Source organism: Pocillopora verrucosa, chromosome 14, assembly GCF_036669915.1.
Source record: "Pocillopora verrucosa isolate sample1 chromosome 14, ASM3666991v2, whole genome shotgun sequence".
NCBI lineage: Eukaryota > Metazoa > Cnidaria > Anthozoa > Scleractinia > Pocilloporidae > Pocillopora > Pocillopora verrucosa.
In genome coordinates, this window is record NC_089325.1 from 20587082 (window position 1) to 20607892 (window position 20811).

At 37.5% G+C, this 20811-nt stretch overlaps 2 protein-coding genes across 2 annotated transcripts; both read left to right on the top strand.

Moving 5' to 3' along the window:
- The first annotated feature begins 2890 nt into the window (after positions 1-2890).
- Positions 2891-5438, top strand: LOC131775710 (uncharacterized). Its single transcript, XM_066161681.1, has 4 exons — positions 2891-2912; positions 3591-3737; positions 4588-4726; positions 5314-5438. Exons 1-4 carry the CDS (start codon positions 2906-2908, stop codon positions 5321-5323), a joined length of 303 nt encoding a protein of 100 aa, XP_066017778.1. The 5' UTR covers positions 2891-2905; the 3' UTR covers positions 5324-5438.
- A 2658-nt stretch (positions 5439-8096) lies between these two features.
- On the top strand, positions 8097-10623 carry LOC131775709 (uncharacterized). The gene is made up of 4 exons (XM_059091837.2): positions 8097-8169; positions 8425-8574; positions 9591-9738; positions 10382-10623. The coding sequence occupies exons 2-4, from the start codon at positions 8430-8432 to the stop codon at positions 10395-10397; spliced, it is 309 nt and encodes a 102-aa protein (XP_058947820.1). The 5' UTR covers positions 8097-8169; positions 8425-8429; the 3' UTR covers positions 10398-10623.
- The last annotated feature ends 10188 nt before the right edge of the window (positions 10624-20811 follow it).

The following is a 20811-nucleotide window of genomic DNA, read 5'->3' on the forward strand; positions in this document are numbered from 1 at the left end:
CGCTGCGGGGAACTCTGGGAGTGAGAGATTTCTCGTAGTCTAAACATAGTATGCTAAAAAACCTATTTCAATTCTTATAGTACCGTAAGTACTTTGTTTATGGTTTTTTTTTTCCGGAATTGACCTAGGACGTTAAAGAACGTTAGTAAATGTGTTTTAGAACAATGAAAATATATCTTTAACTTTTGAAAACCATTGAAAATAATTATTTACATTTCTGTCATCTGTAACGGAATGAAAATAACGGTTAGCCGCTATAACGCGTAGCCGTTATAAGCGGTCACCTCATTGAGATCCTCACGCGTCTTAAAAGGCAAAGTGATATAGAGGCAAGAAAGCAATTTTTTCCTTATTTTGCTATGTGACAATCTTTTAGTGACCAAGGTTAGATGGCTGGATCACACGCAGCCCAAGCTCCAGCTGTGAGATGATCATATTGCAAAATAAGAGTCATGGCGAAAATATAAGAGTTTGTATGAGAATATTCACGACCGCTCTTAGGAAGTAAAGATACAATCAAATTCTCAATAAAACTACCTCACCTTACTTCCACCGTGCATCGCTTGTTATCTGACCGCTTACTATGTTGAAAAGAACCCATTTTGGCGAGTATCCATTTCTAGTTTTACTACCCTTAAGAGGAGGAGAAGGCTGTATAATCCATTTCCGAACACCTGATCCGAGAAGCGAAAAAAATCCAAGCTCAAAATGACCCCGTGTCCACAAATCCAACGCAGAATCCAAGCACATATACTTTAGTTTCATTTCAATTCATTAACAACTCAGTCCTCCTTGTGAAACCCACGCTAAGCCACAGTTTGCTTCCAAAATTTCCCAACGACCCGCGTACCTTTGCAAACCAGCTTGGTAACCCTGTCTCTTTTGGGAACTGAGCCTCACCGGAGAACCACACCGTCACTTGGCACCCGTGGTTCTACAGTAATTTGTTGATGCCAAGTGACGGTGTGGTGTGGCCCCCGGCGAGATTTAGTTTGCAGAGGACTAGATACGTCTGCAAGGACTCGATTGTAAATGAAATATGAGTGATCTTATGTAAAATGGTTGCAATACTCGTACTTCTGTTCATTGCTCCAGCAGCAATCTTACCGTCGACTATAGTCTCTAGTGTAACCGTCTTCGTTAGTGGATAAAATAAACAAACAATGGTGCGATGTTCTTACTGACTGAAATATTGTTTGACTGGTTGATTTCTGGAGTGCGATCAAAAAAATTTTATTGCCTTGTTACTAACAGCAGCTTTAGAGAACAACCGATGCAAAGAGAGAAGAAACAGCTTCAGCTAAGACGGCAATTAAATGAACTGGCAAAACTTATCAATGATAAAAATTATTAACACGCTCATTTACTAGAAGCTGATGCCTTGTGAATCCGAGTAGCGTTGACAATAGTAAATACGACTATGTGGAGCGCTTGCTGCTCATTTGCAAATGCCTTTTAATACAAGTCGCCTGAGGGTAAAATAAATGTTTTCCCTTCGAAGATTAAGCTTACATTACGGAGTCAAGATGCCTCCACAAGAAATAAGAGGACCGAGATAGGTTTCGTGACTCGAGGAAAATCCTTTCAAATCATATAGTCACAGACCATTTACAAATAGTTAATCATTCAATTTTCATTCCGCCTTTGTTTTGTTCGTTTTGTTTACGCACCTTTCAAAAGTACCGCTAAAGAATTGCAAACCCACACTATGTAAATAAAATGCGATACTAATTGATACATCTTCTCGCCGTCTTCTCTAAAAAAACTTTTCCCAGTATTCTGCTCCATAGCGGAAATTCCAATCCTCATCGTTCGCCGTTGCACATGTGGATCTTACGATCCCCTATGGCAAAACAGTTTTAAACAAACACAGTCAAACACAGATTTTAGTCATTTCATCGGATTTTCACTGAACCAAAAATCCGCAAAGGGAGATAACCATCATTGTAATTGCGCTATTAAATTGAAACAAAAGAGCAACGCCGAAATATTACCATGGATTTTCTCACGCAATGATGACAACCGAGAAATCTTGAGGATGCAACCAAGTTATCAAGGGCCTTGGCCTTGTCAAGGGCCTTGGCCTTGTCAAGGGCCTTGGCCTTGGCCTTAACAAGTCATGTTTGTTTGAAGTTAGCAATTTCGGAATATATAACGTCATAAGTTCGATTCCTGTGAGAAATTATTTTTTTATACCTATCATTCCAGTCAAAACTTCATGAGAGGTAAGATTACTCAAAAGCTCTAAATTTCCAGCGTTACCCATGGAGTAAATATCCCTCCAGGTGTAATTACTGTCTAGTGTCTTATTGTCTTCTAACTATTGAACTGTTTTCCCTATAGTGATATCATCTCATTAGAGAAGTAGATCGTATCTTGGTTATATTTGTTACTGAAGCATATCAAGTTGTTTTAATTCAAAGCTCTATGAGTACTAGTGAGTGCCCAGCTTGAATCAACTCTATACTTTATTCTTGTGTCGAGATCAGTATCAGAAAAAGTTGAGCAAAAACGCAGAGTGAAAACATTTAAGGATAGTGTAGAATGCCGATTTGTTTAGTTTAGTTTTTATCTGATGTTCTGACATTCCTCGAATTAACACTTAATTGTTCTGAATGCTGGCAGCGTTTATTGGTATTGAGCTACTTTCTCGAGCGTGATCAAGGGCGGCGTGAGACGCACAGACGGGAGGAAAAAATCACGTCCGAAAAGTTGCTGAAGCATTTCGATGAGAAATGGATCATTAAAAAAAATTTAAATCCTTAAGTGAAAAGTTTGGCTTCTGATGTAAACAGTATTTTCTCCTTTCTATCAAGAACAGGCACTAAAAACAGAAGGGAAGAAATTTCTTTGAAATTCTCGTCTACGTTTTTGCGTGCAGTAGGGATTTCTTATCGCTGCCTCTATGAAAGGTTAGCATGATAAGGAAACTAAAAATGGTAACGATCAAAAGAAGGGTGGAATAAAATCAAATAGTTAATTGTGTCACCGTTGTGTGAAATGGTCTTTTAGGCGTCATTCTCACGGCTAAATGAGTCATTCGTGTTCTCTGATTTTAGAGCTGACATCTCAAACCTGAAAGGTAAGATCAATTTCGTTAAGATAAACTTTTTTTACCCCTCTGTCGAAGAATTTAAGAAGTAGGAAATGGAGCGGTAAGTTTTCCAAAAAGTCATACCAATCACCGCGTGTAACTCAATTTTTAACACTAAAATATTACTTGAATCACTTTCCTCTCACAGTGCCTCTCTCCATCCAGAAGTATAAATGGGTACCGGCGAATTATCAGGGAAGCATGATGAAATGCTTGGCGTAACCTTGCAATGGAGTGGTATTCCATCCAGGGGGGAAGTAGCAATACTCTTATTCGCTCCATGCGAAGGAAACTGGTATATGCTGCGGGTGGGTGGGTGGGCCGGTGAGAAAAATGCTCAAATGGCGCCCACCAATTCACTCTGCGATCGAAAAAAAGAGATTGTTGCGTAGCTTTACATCCTGATAAAATAAGATGCTACACAATTACACATGTATCATCTTCACTTGCATATTTTGCGTTGGTCTGTATATTAAAGTCAAGCTTTTCATTTCAGTTAACATGGCTTCCAGTGGTAAGATTCTTCTGGCCCTTGTCCTTCTTCAAGTGGCACTGGTTTTGGCAAAGCCTTACGATTCCCTTTACGATGAACTTTTTCCCTCTTATAGAGATATGCGGGATGAGTATTTCCACAGACGAGAAGGTATTTCTAACAAGATCTTGCTATTTTTCCGAAGCATTTGTGACATATCTTTAATACATCAATTAAATCGCAAAAAGTGACAAGATTTGTTTTAATGTTGATTTATCAGTTTTATTACTGAGTCACACTAGTTTTCTTTTGTCATCTAGTAATACTTAGGCCCCAACATCGAAGGCTGCCCCGCGATTTCTTGATATTTTGAAGAAGAAACTTTTCTACAACAATAAAATTTCAGTTGTACCGGTAAACAACTGCTAGCTCCTGATAATTACACTAAGACAATTGTTCTTCTCAGCCACACAGAATATTGATTATTTAACAATCTCTCACATACAACAGACTTTTCAAGTTTTTCAATGCTGTAACCGGAAAACGCCAGATAAAAATTTACAGTTCATTTCTATGTCGTCGCAGTATTAATTTAGACCATTTAAATTTAACTCACTCAACATTTTTGTTCCACACACTGGTTAAAAATTTACTACGTTTCAATCATGAAAAACATTTGTATTTCACTTTAATCGGGCGAGGAAAAGGTCGCTTCCGCTGGTTGATACATTGATTGTGGGACATTTAGAAAATTGTTTTTGTTCATTCTGGTACCATAATTATTTAGATCTTCACAATTATTTTTCTAAGAAATTCCAAATGCTTTATTGAATTCCGCAAACTCTTAGAGCTATCTTATCAGCAGTAATGACAATGGTAAAAGCGCCAAAGGTAAGGCAGTCGACTGAAACACTTCTAACTGGAAAAAAGTAACGTTATTAATCCCTCATATCAATCCCCTCCCTTTCTAAAGTCAATTGAAACACGTTGATTTTTCTGTTCTTTTCTTCTTCAACCAAAGCCCAAGCATGTTATCCTGGCAGATTTAGAGTGGGCTACTGCCGAGTAACGTGTGACGGAGGGGAGCAAGCAACCGAAGGGCCAGTGCATGGATGTACTGAAAGCCAAAAATGCTGCGAATGCATGGGCTTAGGTACTTGGTAAGTTATGCATTTCAAATAACAGTAATTCTTTTTTTTAGTAAAGGGTCGAAAGTTATCCGGAATTGCAATAATATTCTGAATTTTTTTCACTCTTCGGCTCTCTAAGCGACCTTGAAAACACAAGCCAACCTCTCTATTAATTAGATGCGACACTCAAAACAGACACGGTTTGTTCATTCGCATGCACTGCATTCACTGCGCTTTAGGCAATATCAGTTCTTAGGAATTACAAAGCAGGTGAATCTTATCAACTCTTTTGGCTGAGCCACGATTATTTCAAGCAACAATTACTTTTAACTGCAGACTGTAGCACTAAAACATTCGATTTAACTTTATCATTTTTTTTGGAACAGGTATTTGATTGTCACTTGACAACACGTTCAATTCTTGTCTAAAAAAAAGAATGAAAAAGCAAAAAAAATAATATTGTGGTTACCGTCACTCATCTCAGTAACATATGTGGCCTCGCCCCCAATAGGAGGAAATAGCCACAAAAACTAATGATTCTGTTTTGCTAAACAGCCCTGAATGTGACCAGTAAGACTAAAAAGTATTAAGACATGGGTTTCTTTTTCATTCTACAGCAAACCATAAGCAGTGTGACCTACATGTGCAGTACTTCAGTTCTGTTGACTCAGTAACTTTAGGCATTTTATTTGGGTTATATACGCGTACATGACGACAAACTGAAAAATAAAAGCTACCATGCTAATCAAACCCACATGAGAGTTTTTTTGCTGTCAAGATTTTTTTTTTTTTTTGAGTTTCTGAGTTTCTGACATTCGGTTACCTTTAAGCTTTTTTTTAATTAGAAGAAAGTGTTTATGAACAAAGTTGGACACGTGAATTAGATAAGAGCGTGTCGCTGCCATTTCGTCTACGATTTTAACCTCTTCCATACCTAAAATAAAACCCTTTCCCCTCATTCCAACCACTCTTAGGGGTTTAAGTACTAAAGCATTCACCGGCTCTATTAAGCATCCGTTGTAACCCTTGACTGAGTCCGAACGGTCTGTTTCTATTGTCTTCCAACTATGTTGAACGGTCACCTTGAGTGGAACCCTTCAAATAAAACTAAGAATAAACTCGGAAGTCAAATTTAATCCATATTTACCCCCGAAATCAATGTATGCACTTTGAGTTAAGATATCCTCAACACATTCCAGATTATTTTTCTTTTTGGGACTGTTAAAACGTAGACAAAATGGCATTTTTTAGGCGCGTCTGACCCCTATTGTTCTTGATTTTACTTTTAAATTGCAATGGACTAATTTTAGCTTTCGTAACCATCGGTTAAGAAGGTAACTCATTGAAGTCAACGATGAAAATTGTGCGTCAGTTTTATCTGTAGTAAATCCGTAATGACCCCATGCTAATCATCACTTTTCAGCATTAAAGTGAAGAATTTTAAATCATAAACACGAATTCTCTAACAGTTTAATACGTCTCAATTTATCAAACACTGACAATTATAAAATATATCTCTTCATGCTGTAGGGACCTCAAGTGACTTAAGAAAAAAAGAATTGAGTTATTTGCCCTTTCTCACTGCCCCAGCTCTCTAATCTGTGGGCACGCTATCGTTATTACTGCGGTGGCATTGGTATAAGACTCCCTGCAGGCCCCTCCCTCACCGACTTTCTTTGCTCAAGATCTCAATGAACACATTTTCTGACTCTAACTCTTAGAGCATCTTTAATCCTTTGCATCCCAACATCATTTTGAATATTCTCCTTATTGTTCTCTAAACATTTCCTAAGGTGCTGACAAGGAGAATTTGTTTAACAATCAAGAGCTTATTTGGCCGGTGGTCATTTTCTTCAATCTTATGACCTTAATGTGTGATTCAAGGCTGATCTTGTAAGGAGAAATAGATGTTAGTCACCCTAAGTTGAGGAGTTAAAGACTTGCTTAACGTTACAAAACGTGTGTTTAAAGGGAAATGTTACAAATGTCACGCGATCTATTTTTGCTGATAAAGTAGTTGTTGTTACATCATGTGCACATGATTGAAGGGCGGAAATATCAGCCCCCTGGCTATGACAAATGGACCGAACTAGAAAGAAAGATTCATTTTCATACGTGTTCTTTTCCCCTTCTTTGTGTAGGGTTCTAAACCGATAGTTGTTCACTGGTTACTAACCGTGAAAGTCCTCATATTGTTAATAATACTGGATAATAATAAATAAATTATCAAGCTTGAAAACAATAGGTCAAAAGCCACCCACTTCAGTAAAAACATGCCAAATCAATAGACGAACAAAGCCAGAATACGCTTGAATTGAGAGCTAGTAACGATTATATTTCTATTTGCCACAGAAGGTTAAGGTGATTACTAAGAAAAAGACTTTATCGAACCATTTTTTTTTTTTTACTTTCCTTAAATATTCTCTACCAATATGTGTTTCGCTTGCTCTATTTACGCCTGTACTAGGACTTTTCACGCACGGCATATCACGGCACATTTTGCAGCAGCTGGAAGCAAGGGTTTTTGAGTAACACTAAAAATCTTGATAGTTAGAAAACCTCGAGCGTAAGAACAATTTGATGTATAATTTGTGGGAAAGTCACGCAATTTTAAACGACATCGACTCAAAAAGTTCTCAGAGTCGTTGTTTTTAAGGCTAACATTTACCTCCTCGAATAACGAATTTCGTGCACGTTTTTACCTTTTTTTCCCCATGCTTAATTTTTTTTTAATTTCTCCAATTTAAAGGGGATAATTTGTACACCGAAATTATTCAATAAAAAAATATAGGTCACCGTGCTCGTTCAAGAGCTAAGAATTTTCGTACCTCTTTACTTGGTCCATTGATCTTGGATTGAGCGCTTATTCGCCTGATTACGTCGTTTTATGCGCATTGCAGAACGTGCAGAGCAATACTGAAGTATTTAAGCGCAGCGGAGGAACAATTTTAAACACTGCTTTTCCAAATTTCAGCAATATCAGGGCCTTGAAGATCCAAACTGAAAACCTGCAATGGCAATGTTTGCTCTCTTTTTGTTCCGGTTGATTGGCTTTCGCTTCTATCTCGACGCCGTTCAGTCTACCGCTTTTTAACTCTTACTGCGATGAAGGGTAACTGATTGGCAGAGTGAATTCCTATAACCCATTCGTTATATGCCGATGAGTTTGTCACTAAATGATAATGACAAGAGAGATTAAGAACAATTTCTAACATTTGAGGAAAAAACATTACTTTATCATCGTTTTCATCTAAGACTATGACAATCGTTCCGTTGTGTTTTTTTTTAATGCTAAAAATGGTACGTGTTAAATAAAATTAAATGAAGCGGATATCATGAGCAAGATCAAAGAAAGGGCGTGATGCAAATGGGTTTCTTGTGATGTCACTTATTCAAAGAAATTTATTTATCCTTCCCAATCCATGCAAAGTTATTTCGGCGCTGGAATTTCGAGTGGTAACTTCTCAAAAAAGGTGAGTTCAATTTTTGTTGAGAAATACAGTTCTTAACCGCAGTCATGAAGAGATCGCAAGAAGCGGTAAATGGTGTGCGTGTACATACAACTGGTCGTACCTTTGATTTCATATATTTCTTGATCTCCGTTCAGGAGTAGCTGCTCTTATTGTGCGCTTCAGTTATTAAGGCGTTGTCACCTTTCAACTAAGGGCTTGTTACAGCATGCTTCAGCATCAAAGCTTTGTCACTGATTTCCAATCTTTGCATTTCAGCAAACATGGCTTTCATTGGTAAGATTTTTCTGACAATTGTCGCTCTCCAATTAGCTCTGGTTCTGGCCAAACCGTACGAACCGTATAACGTTGATCTTTATAACTCCAACGAACCTATGGACGAATATTTCCACAAACGAGAGGAGCTAGGTAGGAGATGTCTGGAATGACAACTTCGCTTTCATTTCAACAACGTGACCTTTTCTGCCCTCGAGGGGAGTGGGGCAGGGGATTTTACGTTCCTTAACTTTGTTCATACCCCGGATTGCAGAAATAAGCTGACAAAACCTCTCCCCGATATCTATTTTCAATTACTATAAAGGTTGTGAATTAAGGAGCTTGTCACTTAGCTTAAACGGAACGGAATTTTAAAAAGGATAGTGACAAATACTCCCGTAAAATCTACCCCTCCTCTGTCACACTTCATGATTCCTCCTTTCCCCCCGAAAAAGGCGAAGAAATTTCGATATAGCTTCGGCAAATGCTGGAAGTATGGTGCATCATCCATCCTCGCTATGAATCCATAAAACATCTTCGAAAAAACACACACGAAAGGTCCATGTTTCATGTTTCCTTCCATGTTAACAACAGACAACCTTGATAATTTATGAATTTCCGAGGTGCCCCTTAAAGTCCTTCCCCTCCAGTAATCAGAGGTGACAGCGAAGGTAGTGATCACAAAGGTTCAAATTAAAATCCTCAGCGGGGCGGGGAAAGGGACTACAGAGAAAAAGATATGGTATTTGTACCTATTTTAGTAGAACTTTCCCGACACTTTTGTCACAGATTGTTTCCGGGAACAAAATAGTTAAAGGGAAGTTTCGCGTTTGTTTTGTCTCAAGCCAACCGTTAAAAGCATACTTTTAAAGGTCTTAAAATGCTCAGCTGATAGGCGCCACTTTTTAAAAAAGGCAGACGGTAAAAGGGAATCTTTTGACGTCCCTTTTCAGCCACTTGTCCACTCTGAGGTAGAGATTTGGCATGCGCAATGAAGAGGTTTTTTTTTCTTGCTGTTTTTTTTTGGCTAAGATTATCCAAGGAGTTTGCATTAAATAAGAGCCATTGTCTTAAATATCACGTTTAAATTGACTGATAATCCACTATTAAAACATGGTCAGGAACCGGTTAAGCCCTAATTGATATCGTTGATTACTTTTAACTCAAAGCGAGGTGCAATCATTTTTCTTGGCCTGCGTACCACAAGGTCAACTACTGCCGAGAGTCTTGCAGAGCAGAACCATATGATACGCATGTGAAGAATCTTGACTATTTGTGTACTGGGGGATTCAAGTGTTGTTCGTGCAACTATCAGTGGTAAGTTTAGAACCTAAAGTCGTTAATTGCTATAAAATTTACCAACAACAATTGCAGCCGAATTATGGGCCTTGCCGGTAAAGATTGAAAAGTGAGTATCGTCAGAAATCACTTTAATATCGTTAGAAACCACTTCAACTTAAAAACTGATAAAGCAAGTTCAGTGATGTAAGCGTGAGAGATACATTTTGTTTTAAACTGGTTCACATCCAAGAGAATTCTTGCAATCATTCATCGATCCCAGCCACCAACTTAAGTTCGGTGCAGAAACTAGCTTGGACCCCAACTCGGCAAACATCTTAATCTCCTGAAAACATCACCCTCTTGAATTTTCCAGTCCTTGATTTATAACCCAGTTGATGTTTGCAACCCATGGCCACCCCCTTCACTGCTTGGTTTATTCATATAATCACCGAGATTTCTAGATTCCAAAGAGGTACAAAAAATTTCGGTTATGGACCCAGCCCTTTGCAAATAACGAAAGTAACATGGCCGCCTACCTATGACGCCCAAAGTCGCCCTTTTTTTCGAAGTTTTGGCGGCGTATTTGGATAGTGAGGAGCTCAAAATGGGATTCTTGACTCATAGAAGTCGTGAAATAATTTTTTCCTACACTGAATGATGTTTTTTTTTCTTTCTACAGTCCTAAGGACGAGTAGTGAGCCGCTTTGCCTTCGTTAGGAGTACTCCGAACAGCAGTTTTTCTTTATAAGACATTCTATTACGATGTTGTGTGTATCAGACAATACGCTGAGTAATAAAGCCAGAAAATAATCTCAATGAAAATATATGAAATTTATGATTTGAGTTTATGGTTAGGGACAAATGAGATTCAATTTCGGCCCCTCGAACTGCGGGAAGTCGAAAGACCTTTGACCCGTGTCACTATCAAGATCTGTAAGTAAAAGAGGGTTAGACGATTTTTATATATCAAGACAACATCCATCAATCTTCTGTGCGAAAGCAGTATTTCCAAGAGATCCTGGGAACTGGATTTGAAAGTACTCATGATGTTCACCCCTCTGTCACTGGATATCCCGTATCCGTGATTTTGTCGTCTGCTGACGATTCTACTCAAGGCCTCGTTTACACCGTTTTTATATGGGGGTTTCTTTAAATCTCAGCGCTGTAGGAACAGTTTCTTTCAAATAATCACCAGCCCGCTCTTCGAAATTTGAAAGCGAGGCTTACGTTGAAATTGGATACTCGTATTAAAAACATGAATGAGGCGATTTAGATTTGTTTACTCAAAGATCTGAGTTCACTTCCTCCGCTGCGCATTTCACATTGCTGACGGATTTACCTTCTACCGTTTGAGGTTCTTAAGAATTTTTATTCATTTTATTTCTTTAAGAAGTTTACGTCGTCCCAAATTATCGAAGAGGTACTCAGTACATCGTTATCATCCTTATTAATATAATGGCAATGATCGTCAGTGGTATGCCTTGGACTACAAATTTGGGTTTTCCAACAATTACATCAACCTTGCTAAGTACTGAGAAACATAATCCGTAGCCTCCACTTGGAGCGAAAATATGCTTGGATATTTTTCTATGGACATTATCTGCCTCGAGGAGTTTCGCGTTCGGAAAACTGTGAGCTTCGAGGAACAGATAATGTCCAAGGAGTGATATAAACCTAAATGGAGGCGACTGTCTTTTTTTTTTTTTTTTTGTCTTTTCTTTTTGCAGCACGTAGGAAAAAATGTTTACGGCCATCTTACCGCTTGCTGCGTTGGATGTTCACTTTTCAGAGTTCTCGAATACAACTTTGTGAACAAAAAAACATGTCTTCCCAGTTGTAAATTACAACAAAACGCCCACTCAACTCGAATTAAAATTTAAACGGAGAATTTTATCGTATTGGACGTAAGGTTTGAAAATTGGGGAATATCACCGGTTATTCTCCCCTGCAGCATATTCGATCACGCGACCCGTTTAGACCAACCGCGCGCTAGCGAAACATTTGATGGAAAGTTATGGCCACGTGTACGAATCTCTGTAATCACATCCTCATTCTCGTTTTTGAGTTGATCAATGTCAGGAATGCCTCTTGTAGCAATGATGGTTTAGTTTCTCCAAATCTGCCAAATTGTACTACGTCCGACCATGTCCCAGACTTCTCTCTAGCCTTTTCCGTTGATTTAGAGTGAAAATTCGGAACAAGCGAACCAGTAAGTAGCAACAGAAGAACTAAACCAAGGTTTGTAAACATGCCAGGTGCCGTAATTGACGTCAGCAGAAGCGAAAATCCTCAAAGAGAAAACGATCGAGCAGTCCGATTTTTGAAGGTTTTCACGTCTAGTTAGATTACAAGCTTACCTACGGTAATAAAAATCAAACATAGCTAATACCCGTGTAGTATGTAGAGCTTCGTGTTCAAAAACGAAACAGGACAGAACAGGAATAGTGAAATATATAGCCAAACTGGCATAACTGTTAAAATTTACACTTATCTGACTGCGATCATGCTGAGGTCCATCGCTGAGGTCCATCGCGGTTAAGATATATTAATAATTATTTTTCATATCAATAAAAATTTTTAAGTTATTTACAGGCTTTTTTTAGCAGTTCCTAATCATCTATTACGTAAGGTTTCATCTGTGAGCGAGTCAGAAGGCCCAACAGCCGCAAAAACAACTTTCTCTCTGACTCAGTCCTTCAATGAACATTGATCTTTGTAAAATAAAAATTTAGGACTACTATTGGCTTTTTATTAATGGTAATAATTTGTGTGGCCATAGGACCAAGGAAATGGAAATCAAATTTCATCGCAGGACACGTAAAGAAAATAGTTTACGACAAATTAATTTTAGGTTACTGCTTAGACTAATTGTCGTTAAGAAAGAATTATTTACATATAGCCTGAGCGATGACTGAAAATAAATGTTTATATTTTAAGGAGCCAGACTCTATTCTTTACAAGTTCCTTGAATGTCATTCCACACATGAATTTTATACGGATGTTGTTGATCGGTTTAAAGTAAAATATGAATGCACTTACTCTCCATCGCATTAAGAAAAATTACTTGGAACAACTACAAACTTCTCAAGTTGGTGAGTAATTTTTCAATCACTGTTTATTATAAACAAAAGTATATCAATACCCACAAAAAATGCTTGTGATACTAACGAACTTATTTTCAAATTTGTGCATGAATTTAGAACTTATTCTCGTAAAGAAAAATTATTTTTATTGTTAACTTGCACGGATATCAGCAAAAATTATTTGTACCACCATAATATGCTTGTGATATTGACGAATTTATTGTTTTAATTTGTGCTTGACTTTAGAATTTATTCACACGAGCGAAAATTATTTTCATGGTAAACTTGCAAGGTTCTTTCACTTGCTGAATTCAAACTTGCAGTGAGAATGACGCTATTCTTTTACATTTTGAAAAGAAATGGTGAAATTCAATTGGAACAATCTTTCCTAGTGACTCAGTGCATTTCTCTGCAGTTTCGTTGAAATTTAATGGAAACAGTTGAAATTTATAAAAAATTTGCTTGACAGGAGGAAAAAATTTGTAAGTGAAACAGAGCAGATGGCGGAGACTAAAACGTAGGAAAACAACCGAGCGTGTGCGACAACGCTGAAAGGTTTCAAGGGTAGCTTTGGTGCTTTTTTCAGTTTCGTAAAGTTCTTCAAGCTTTTATACGATAATGAAAAATAGCTGGAGTTCCTGTATTCCTGAATTTTTCGTTCTTTTGATAGCATCGAAATGACCTTCAAAGTAGCAACAGCAAAAAATTGTTTCCCGCTTTGCGGTTTTCGGGATCGTCCTAAGTATTTAAGCTTCTCATAGAACGAGATTTCTTTGTTGAAACCGCTCGATATATACAACGACCTTAAGTGTTGAGAATCATTTTCTTTATACTTGGGTTTTTTTTTTCGTAAGCGGAAATGTCATTAAAAGGAAACCCATTTCTATGTTAATAAATTACACAACAAATGTTAATTTGGCCTGCGGATAAAAAGCAAGGAAAGAAATGGTTCTCGTAGGTTTTTTACAATGTAAGCCAAGCACAAAAGAAGCCTGAAAAAATATAGGCCCCGACAGGATCCGTACCTCCCAGTTTCAGGGCGTTACCATTTGAGGTACAAAATCCTCTAAATTCACCGTGTCCTCAACGTGCGGCTTCGTGGCTCAGTTGGTAGCAGCGCCCAACTGATATCTGGGAGGCAATAGGTAAAGACCTGTCGAAGCCTGAATTTTTTAGCCAGGCTTCTATTCTGCAATTATTTAAATTGTGGCACACCTGCGAGGATCATTTCTTTACTTAATAAAAATTTTATCAAATCTTTTTTCTATTTTTTTAATTCTTATCTTTTTTTTTTTCTTCTTCTTCTTCTTTTGGCAGGAGAGTTTTGGGTGTAATTGAAAATCTGCGTACAGTCCGCTCATTTTAATTCAGAATTTCACGACCATTTATTTGCCTTTTCTTTAACAATAACGATAGATAAATTTACAGCATCGTATCTGTAAGGTGAGGAGACCTCAAGGAATAACCGGGCTTAAACGTGTAATTAAAATCATTCGATTTTGTCACGTAGTTACTCCCGCTTGGCAGTTGAAATAGAAGCTCGGGATGTACCACAAAATGATTTATTCCTTTGATTTGACAATCCATCCAGCCAAGCATTGCATTTAGATGCTCACTGTTTGCGATTTACTCTTATACTGAATTTGCCAATCCGGTTACTTTATTTTGTTTCTTAATTTTAAATAACAAGTTGTTTTCCTCCCTTAAACTTCCTTTCATTTAGCAAAACGAGTCTTGCCATTTTTTACATTTTTAATCGAGATAAAAGCGAGTTATCACTTTTCACAAAGCGATTTGATTACTGAAACTCGGTTAAATGTTTAGTTGTTTTCGAAGAAGCAACATGTATGATCAGTTGAATCCAAAGTTTGATCAATACTTGCTACAAAACGGAGAAAATGGCCAGTTTGTGGTAAAGGATACTGTAAGAATGATTTTAAGAGGTTTTTCGTTGGTTCTGACTCACCCATGTAGTAAGGATTACAATTGTTTTAGAAACAATTAACTGCTGCCATTTAGATGGACACGCTTTTAACCTTCGCAATAAAAATCAGGTATTTGACCGATAAGAAAGAAGATTTCATCTAAATTAAGAAAAAAGGACGTTACCTTGATCTAGGGAAGCCTGTGGCACAAAACAGATCATCATAAAGATCTGCATAGGATGTTCGCCTTGTGATATTTTTTCCCTTGGCTTTACCAGAAGAAGTTATTAATACGAATGCCCTACTAATGCGCTCTATGAAAAGCCCCCGCTGTGATAAAAGGCCTTCACCAATGTCTTGCAAAACAATTTGCATCTTTTAACGACAGGAACTAATGCTTGAATGAACTCATTCATTCAACTTAACGAGGTAAAGTTGAACTGCGTTTGAAGAGTCACAGAAAGGTTGAACATGAATACAAATATGTAATACCATTTGATTCTGCTTTGTCAAAATGAGGTGTTCTTAATTTTCTTTTCGTTCATTTCCAGCTGTCTCAAGTTATAACACAAGTGACATTTCAAAGCAATTTTCTTGATAACGCGTTAAAAGGCCAAAATGCATGTATAATTCGAAAAATCGACATTAAGCAAAAATGTATGCATCTTAAGTCGGATGAATTGACGGCATAGAGTAAGTAAACGCTTTTGGCGATCAGGAAGGACATCGTAGGATTTACTCAGTCATTCTTCTCTTGTTACCTAAGGTTTGTTTTAGACCACCCATCTTTCATCTTCATCAAACTGGGGTTAAATTGTTAATGCTGATAATAATAAGTTGCGTATTGAAAAAATGAATCGCCAATATTCTAAAATTTCACTACGAAGTTCACTGGCAGTCAGCTAATGGTAAATTGAACACACTTGAAAAAACATCTGACTCTTTTAAGACTCAGTGATTGCAATTTCAAATGTTTTTTTACTTACTCCTGTACCGGCACTCTAAATTTCCTTAAAAAACAGTCCTGTACGAAGTGAAAAAAGGTTTAACCGCATGAGGTGTACATCAAACGCACGCCGATTAAACGGGTTTCTCTAAGAAGATAAAGTGGCTTTTAAACCACTTTTCGCATGAAATTCTCACATAAACATGTGGCTTTAATACTTAGCTTCAGATTGACTAAAAATGATTTGTACTTGCCGCTAGAAATGAGTAAATTTTAAGCAAAAAGATAGAAGAAACATTTAATCAAAGGAATAATTTGAGATCAATTTTGGTGGAGATCAAATTTTAAAAGCGACAGCTTTTTCTACGGAATATGTCAAGAGACCATATTTTCACTCCAGCTGCTTCCAAAGTGTTTGTATGATGTTCACTCACTTCGTGAAAGCCTTGAAAGGCCAAAACAACATTTGTGACAAATGCCGCGCTTGTCAAGCCTCCTGTGCGCAATCTTGTGTCAAGTTATTTGCTTGGTTCGACAAACATGTAGTTTTAAGACAGTTTAATCGATGTTCGAATTTCCGTGCCGAGTGCAAATCTGAAGTCAGGTTCTGGAAATAATGAGAGCGTTCAGAAATCTACATTTATCAGTGTTTTGACTAGATATGCTATCTTCCTCCGCTGCGCGCAGCACTTAAAAGTTTTTAGATCCATAACAACTATCGTTTGAGGGCGCTGAGGTCACTCTTAATGTGCCAGGGTATGAGAGCGATAAAAGAAGAAATTATCTCCATATCATCTTGAAGTGGTGGTTGCTGAAACATCTCGAAACACAGAATAGCTGTTGATTTTATAAAGGGTTGGCTCTTAATTGTATAAACAAGCCTGCTGTGACTTAGGAAATGGAGAAGCAACACCCTCCGGTTATCTGCCCATTTCGGGTTTACATTAAGTTAAAATGCTCTTAAGTGGTCGATCTGCTTCCTTTATATGTTGATTGCGGTCATTTAGAGGAAAATTACTTGAAATAAGGTAAAACCATTTGCTGTTAAAAAGTAATTTCAGGCAATCGGTTTTAGGAACATTTGTCAGCCCTGAGACCGTTTGTGCAAAGAACTGCTATATCTTAGTTTCCAAAATAAATGTTATCGGATCATCTTATGTTTTAAATGGCTTGAACGGAGAATTGTCTGACTTTTCTTTCCTTTCCCTAAGTCAAAACAATTTCATTTGTCTTCAAAGAAAAACAGTTTTAAACGGAATTATGCCTACGGTGGTTTACAACGTTTGAAGCGCAAAACTCAATCATATTTTCTAAAGGAAATCACTTTCCAACACACTGTTAGTACAGTATAGCCGAAGGCATAGTTTTTACTTAAATGCATGGTAACTAAGAATTGATAACACTTAAACTTTACGCAGAGCTTGTATTCAAATTTGTGGGGACTTAAAAATTACGACCTAATTAGCTATCTAGTTTTTTATGCAAGGAAGCAAAGTGCTCTTGAAGAGCAGATGACGCCTTTTATATACTGTTAAAAATGTCTTTCACAAAGGTTAAGAAACAGGATTTACTCAAAATATTAAAAGTGTAACAACTTTTTATTTACCTCACTCCCATCCTGTGGCTTCGAGGCTCAGTTGTAGTGGGTAGGTAGCGCCCAGTTAGTGTCTTAAAGTCACGGGTTCGAATCCCGTCACAATCTGAATTGTATTTAAGGCTTTTCAGCAATTACTAGAACACTGGCAAGTACCACTTCTTTGCTTGATTTTAAGTTGGTAATAGATATACAGAGTTTATGACTGAAGTTAAGGAAAGGACATGCTACGATTACAAAAAGTAGTTTTAAAAAACCACTAATTGTCCCAATGGTGTCGGAGAGGGAAATTCTCATTTTTCTTCCTCTGGACAGTTTGAGACTCAGAACGTTGCTTAAAGATATAAGGGTGAATGCAGGCGAAGGTCTTCTCACAGAAAGTTAACTTTTTGAGGGAAAACTTAGAATGAAGTTTTTGGATGGAGGAAAAAGTTAGATTGTGTATTCAAACTGCTTTTGGAAGGACCTTGCTTTCATATTTATTCACAGCTAACGCCAATTCGCGGTAACCATGCAAAAAACAAAAATTTGAAAATGGTGTGCGCTTCTAAAAACCGCTGATAGTATGCCATTTCGATAATGATCTTTCCAAGCCTGTATGTTCCCCTTTAGATACGGAACAGCTTTGTAATGGGCATTTCATCAATTTAAAATTGGAAAAATTGGTGTCAACAATCCTATAGTAAGAATTCACCGTCTTTTAGCATAACAGTTTTATTTTATAACTTTTACCAACGGCTGACCATTACCTCGTGTCAAAGCTATCTCCATGCCTTGTGGCAATTATGATAATTTTATGGTGACAATTAAACATCAGCTTGAGCGGTTAATTTCCATTTGTATGCAAGTTAACTGGTTTTCCTTCTGAAAATTGACAAGGAAACTGTGAACGTGTTGTGCGGTAACATCGTGAATTTTCACACCGTAGGAATAAAACCACACTAAGATCTTAGGCAACAATCTTCAGTTCGGAAACGAACATCGCGTTAAGATAATATATTCTCCTCCTCTCTGTTAAATTAAAAAAAAAAAAAGTAGAATAAACATTTGGCTCTCACTCATGAAAATTTAAACCTTTGCTGAATAATCAGTACCTTCTGAACCATGCATTAACAATTTCTAATTGAGGAATAGAAGTTTAACTATGAACTGTTGTACGTTTTATACGATGTTTTTTGATAGACACCGACGACTTCTTGTAATGTCCAGAATTTCTAAAAATTCCCTTTTTAACAGAAAGCCCTGACTGGCTTGGCACTTTTATTAATGAATACGTTCCCCGACAGACTTTGCGTTACTCGACAACTCGAATTAAAAAACTGTCTCATCGGCATCTTGACGTGATAGAAACAGGACATCAAACCGAGCACTTTGTTACAGTAGTTATTTAAAGTCCCGTCTACACCATAGCAAGACCTTCTCAGAAATGAAATGAGATGATACACTAGTTGTTTACAAGAAACAGCATAAGCCATTTTCTTTCTGATTTTGTGGTAAGTGGGTGCACAAAATTGTTCCCTTGATTAATGTCGGTTTTACACTGTCACCAGTTTTCTATACCAATGGGAGTAAAAGAAATGTCCCTTTAAACCCTTCAGAGTTTTTCAAACAAAACATTTTCTCACTGAGGCCTCCCACGACTTTGTTTTTAAATCATTTCAATATCTCCGAAAGTCGATGGGTTGGCGACAGTCGATGCATAATAATCAGTAACAAAGATTCAAAACGTGCGCATTTTTCTTCTAGTGTAACCAACATCCAAAGTGTATTAAAAGTGTTTTAGTTTCAGGGAAAATAATAGTTATTTACTCACCGGTTTGAGAGACATTTTCGCCTGTGAAATATCGAGGATATTGCACTGCTGTCGTAAAAGCTGTTTATTCAGCTAACGGCCAAAGTGAGCAAAACGTTGGATTAATTAAACAAAGCTGTTGCGCGAGACAGTTGTTTGAGTTTCCAAGGAAATCTACCATCTTAACAGCGACTCGTTCAACAGAAACAATGATGATGAGTTGAAAAGAAAAAGCACTTTCTGCAAAAGAAAGGAGACACGCGGAACTTGTTGTCACAAGAAAACTGAAGAAAAGCCGGCATGCGTTGTCTGTTTTAGTACATTTCTAAAACTTGCACGAACGTTTTAAGTTGATTATCATTTAGCTATGTTGTGTTAAAAATATTCCGCAACTCAAAGCCTTGTTAAGATCGAAACAATTTCGATTGCAGTCTTTTAGGCTCGATGCAAGAAAATGCATAATAGTTTTGCAAATAAGTGAGTGACCCAAAAAATAAAAGACCACAAATGAAATGACGAGGCGTCTAACACAACAAAGCAAAAGATGAATTGATTTTTCAACGGTGTCTTTGTATTTTGTCAGAGGATGCCTCCCATGTTGGATTGCTTAGTTCCTGAACCACTAAGTAGAAAGCACGACGGTTTTTTAACACTAGCGGGCGTTAGAGAGAGTAATGATTTGCTCGCCAGCAGACATCAAAGTTACGCTTATAGTCGTAAGTGCGAACAACGAAAACACAAACATTTGGTGAGGCTTTCAAGGAGTAGTACCTTCACAAAATGTAGCATCTTGGGCAAAATATGGCTTCTCAGTCTTCTTGAAACAAATTGTTACATTTGAAGAGACTGCCCTCCACATTTTTGCTCGCGTGGTGTTATAAAAATGACGGGAACATAAGTTTTATTTGTTCCGGATATGTAACAATGGCGCGAAGGTGATCTTCCTTCGCGACTAAACTCAAAACGAGGTCGGGCACATGCTTTTTGTTTGAGCTTCATTAATCCCGGATATATACCTCAAGTTTTTTCCTCTTAGAAACGGCTTTTGTTTTTTTTATTTTTTATTTTCTTTGTGATGGTAAGATTCATTTGTTCAATTAAGGCAAATTACAGAGGAGATTTCTGGAAATCTCCAACACAGTTACCGCAAACACGCCTGTCCCACGGAACAAGTCAGGTGGAACAGTCCGCCCATTTTGCTCCATTAATGCTTTCCACTTTCCTGTCGGAACAAGATAAGAGAGAGAAACTTCTTCTAGTCCTTTCAATCTGATAAAATTACAATTGTACTTGATGTTACCATTGAGCCTAAGGAAAACTAGAAAGCGATTTTTGAACTCAGTTACCGCAAACACGCCTGTCCCACGGAAAAAATCAGGTTAGACAATCCACCCCCTTTGCACGAATAATGCTTTTCCCTTTCTTACCGGAACAAGATAAGAAAGAGAGACTTTTGTTAGTCTTTGAAATCTGATAAAATTGCAACTGCTGATATTTTTAATGGAGTCTTCTTAATCTTAGAATCGGTATCTCAGAATTGACATTTCTCAACTGTAAAGACCACACTTCCATGCATCGTCTGAATCATAAAAACGTTTTTCAATACCGCTGCTGCACGCCCCAAAGTTTATCGGCTTCACTTAATAGAAATTTAATTACTTTGGCTCACGCTTTACAAAGTGTCTGTAAACCCTCCCATTGACTTGTTTTATTTACACAGAGACCGGGTAGGGCTGTGGTTGAATAAATAGGGCGGTTGCTTTAGTAAA

Coding starts and splice junctions, on each gene's coding strand:
- LOC131775710 (XM_066161681.1), top strand. Junction 3,738..4,587: donor GTATTTCCACAGACGAGAAG/GTATTTCTAACA, acceptor CTTCAACCAAAG/CCCAAGCATGTTATCCTGGC.
- LOC131775709 (XM_059091837.2), top strand. CDS start 8,430: ATGGCTTTCATTGGTAAGATTTTTCTGACAATTGTCGCTCTCCAATTA. Junction 8,575..9,590: donor CCACAAACGAGAGGAGCTAG/GTAGGAGATGTC, acceptor TTTAACTCAAAG/CGAGGTGCAATCATTTTTCT.